The sequence below is a fragment of the Castanea sativa genome, chromosome 1 (genome assembly GCF_040712315.1).
Source record: "Castanea sativa cultivar Marrone di Chiusa Pesio chromosome 1, ASM4071231v1".
NCBI lineage: Eukaryota > Viridiplantae > Streptophyta > Magnoliopsida > Fagales > Fagaceae > Castanea > Castanea sativa.
In genome coordinates this window covers 77848303-77852146 of record NC_134013.1, presented here as the reverse complement: position 1 = coordinate 77852146, position 3844 = coordinate 77848303, and the positions used below count along the sequence as shown (strand labels likewise).

Sequence of the window (3844 nt, the reverse complement as noted above, 5' to 3'; positions counted from 1 at the left end):
CTAACTCCCTAATCCAGAACACTTTGGGCCTAGTACGGCAGGAGGCAGGTCAGCCCAACATACTGAAAAGGCCCACCACAACTTTTTAAAAGGTCAAGTTATTTGTTTTGGGTAAAATTGATTAATTGAACATAGTTGCTTTTAGCTTTACAATTGGTAATTTTTGTTGTTGGACTAATTTTTTTGGAATTGAATATATATATATATATATATATATATATATATTTTTTTTTTTAGATCTATAAATTTTTTTAAGGCCTTTAAGATGAGGAAAATGTTAGAGTTACAAATTTTTTTTACAAATTGTTAATATGGTAAGTGGTTATTAGTAAGTAAAAAAGTGACGTAAGTGCTGAGTCTAGATGCAAACTAATAAGAATTTACTATCTCTATATAAATATTTTAGAAAAGTTTGTAACTATAATATTACTTTTAAAAGAATCAATGATATTGTTATAAGGGTAAAGTGTAATATTATACAACAAAATTATTAAAACTGATACCGATGTATATATTAATATTTAAAAATGAGAATAAAATTGGGGGCATTGCCCCAATGGTCAAAGTCTCCCTTCGTACCTGGGCGTGACAGTAAAATCATATAAGAGCTTTATGTTTGATTTTTGGTGGGATTCTCATAGGTTTAATTTTGAAAGTGATATTCATTATGTATTTTGTGATATTTTCGCTATTAGAAGTTTAAGTTCCAATTTTTTTTATGGAGTTGGAAATAGTAAAACATTCTAGGTTAATAGTTGATATTGTACATGTGATTCTTTTGTTTAATTAGTAGATTTGAAGTTAATGGACTGAACTTGTAATCGGATGAATGGTGGTTTATATATTGTGAAATGTAATGGTTTGTGGTGCTTTAAAAAAAAGGAATAGTGACCTCTATTTTGATAGGATGTTGATCTTTGAGTTGAATTTGGATTGTGATGACAAGTGATATTTAAGTGAAGCTAGTTGTAGGACCTATGGTTCTCTTTATATTGACAGATAATTAGGCATTATAAAACTATATAGTACCATAAGAAAGAATAACATATAAAAATTAACTAAAGGAAAACCTTGTCCAGAAAATAATTGGATCAAATGTCTCACAAGGCACTTGATTAAATTGACTAGATAGTTCAACCGATCTACATCCATAGGATTTATTGCAGCTTTAAACTAAGCTTAGGGAAAAGAAGCATAATAATCATAGTGAGGAATGTTTAGAGCCTGTTTGGCACCATAGTTTTAACACATTTTAACACATTTTAAACAACATTACGTACTTTTTCACATTTTTTTTTACCTACACGTATATCAAAAACACTCAAATAACATAAATCAAACAACTCTCCCAAACACTCTCTTAAACACAGAAACAAAATCTTTATTTAAAGTATAAACTGAATAGAATGGATAGTACATCCTCATAGTGTACATGTATAAAACAATATGATACGATCGTAAATATACAAAATAACAAAGAACAAAGTCAACCATACTCAACCCATGAACTGATAAAAATCAATAAAATACAACCATGGCAATGGTCAAGATGCCGAATAAATATCCACCGGAAATCCTAGATGGGGCAGCACTAGTACTCCCTGATGGAGGAGAAGCGGTGGGACCATGTGAACCTGAAGGAGAGTGGGCGGAGCTGGAAGGTGGATAGGCGGTGCCGGAGCCAGTGACGTTAATGGCTAGTTTCTGACCCAAGGCGCAGTGGTATTGATAGGTGCTGGTGAAGAAATACTCGCCGGTGGCCGTGAGGGTGATATATGCAGGACTATTGTTATAAAGTGCTAGACTTGTGCTAAAGTTGCAGCTGTTATAAGCTTCTTTGGTCACCGAGGCAACGTCATCTGATCCATTCAAAAAGTTGAACACTGCAAAAACGTTCAAAAATTGGCTTAGAGATAGAGGAAGATATAATTTCTTATTTGGGTTTCCATCTACAAAATTTGTTTAATGTTCTTTTTTTTCCCAAAGTATTTTTGTTGAATATGGAAGAATATAAGGTTTCAATCTTTCTTCATTTCTTGCTGTAAAAGACAAGTATTTTATGCAGTTTATATACAGCTTCTTAATACAGCTTTTGTGTCAATCATTTTTGTCACAACTCTAAAATAATCAATTGTGAGTTATAGAAAGATGTGGTGGATTGATGTGAAAATGATAGTTTATCAATTACAGTTAATCACATCATAAAGTCTGTACCTAGAGTGTCTCCGACGATGAAAGTCTTGTTGTAAGCCCAAGTAATATAAGCAATTTCACCAAGTGGTGGGACGATCCATCCCATGTTACCACCGACTGTATAATTCTCTGGCATTGTTCTGGGAACAGGACTAGCAGTTGGTCCAGGAGATGTGGTCACGTTGATTGCAAGCCTTTGTCCCTGAGCACAGTTGTTGTTCAAGGTGCCTATGAAGTAGTACTCGCCGGTCGAGTTCAACGAGTAAGTTGCTGGCCCGGTTGTTATGAGAGAGATTGGGTTTGTTGAATTGCAGATCAAGAAAGCTTCCTTCGTAACTCTGGCTACATCTTCTTGTCCAGTAGTGAAGTTGAAAACTGATAAAACATCAAAGATCATTGAATTTAGAAAAAATCTCAGGTGGAGATTGGACCTCTTTGATCTAAATTCATCCACAAATCAACAAAAGAGAATAAAGTAAATGAGACTAGCAACTTATTTATCTATACTTACGCAGAATGTCACCAAGAATGAAGGCTTGCTTCGCAGCCCAAACAGCATAAAAGGGTAAGTCGTTATTAGGAGGAACCGTCCACCCTGTGCTGTCTCCAACCACATGTGTAGTCACAGCAACTGTGGTTTGTAGGAAAGCAAAAAGTGCTACGGCTAGAATGGCTAATCTGATAATCTTAGCCATAGCTTAGTCTATACCCAACTTCTTTTCCTGTGTGCCTTGTTTCTAATGTGTTGGGTTGTTACTGCAATGATTTGAGGAGTGGTTTGTGATCTTTTTATAGAGGTTTCTAAAAGCAGGAAGAAGGTATGGTACTACTTTCTTGATTAGCAGAGTATAACTTGAGGTTCACCATGTAAAAGTCTATGCCGTTGCCTCCACGAAAATAATTATGGTCAATATCAGTAAGTTCTAGAACTTACTAATTAACCAAATTAAATTATTATAAGTTGGTTTCAAGTGCTTAATAGGTAAATTTGAATCTTATTTACACCAAAAGTCGATTAATATCTTAACTTGATGCGAAAGAACAATCATTATGTAGCTAATACTATAAATTTTAACCTTATTATAATATCTGTTAAGGAAAATTAATGAATTCCTATTGACATGGTGGAGGTGATGTGTAACTGCAAATGTAATTTAATTTGTCATTCCTACTCAGATATTATGATCCAGTCATCATGTAATGTATTATGCACAAGATGATGCTGCTTAATGTGCTTGTGAGTTTGATACAAGTTATTTTGGTCCACCTCTTAACAGTATTAGCTTTTGGTAACAAATCATAATCGACATCCTATATTTCTACAAGTTAAGCATGTGCAAATGATGTTTGTGGTATGTTGAATAAGTTGTTAGTGACAAAATGTATCTGCATTGACCTGAGTTATATATGGCACTTCTCGTGTCCCATGAGGTTGACAAGGGTTTGAACTTTGAACAGTGTGGGAATCATGGTCATAAAGTGAGGGGATTTGGGAAAGGAATCGCATTTTCCATGCATTATGCATTTAGCATTCGTATTGTGGAATCCAATGGCAATAAACAATCAAAAAAGAGGAATGGCTTTTGGGAAGCCGAAATGGAATTTCTGTCCATTCCAGTATCTGTTACCATTTTCAAGAGCCATTAGAGAG

At 34.3% G+C, this 3844-nt stretch overlaps 1 protein-coding gene across 1 annotated transcript; it reads right to left on the bottom strand.

The window, feature by feature from the left end:
• Positions 1–1360: 1360 nt before the first annotated feature.
• LOC142618324 (early nodulin-like protein 13) lies at positions 1361–2975 on the bottom strand. Its single transcript, XM_075791276.1, has 3 exons — positions 2705–2975; positions 2215–2568; positions 1361–1883 (listed from the first exon to the last, which is right to left on the bottom strand). The coding sequence occupies exons 1-3, from the start codon at positions 2886–2888 to the stop codon at positions 1519–1521; spliced, it is 903 nt and encodes a 300-aa protein (XP_075647391.1). The 5' UTR covers positions 2889–2975; the 3' UTR covers positions 1361–1518.
• Positions 2976–3844: the final 869 nt, after the last annotated feature.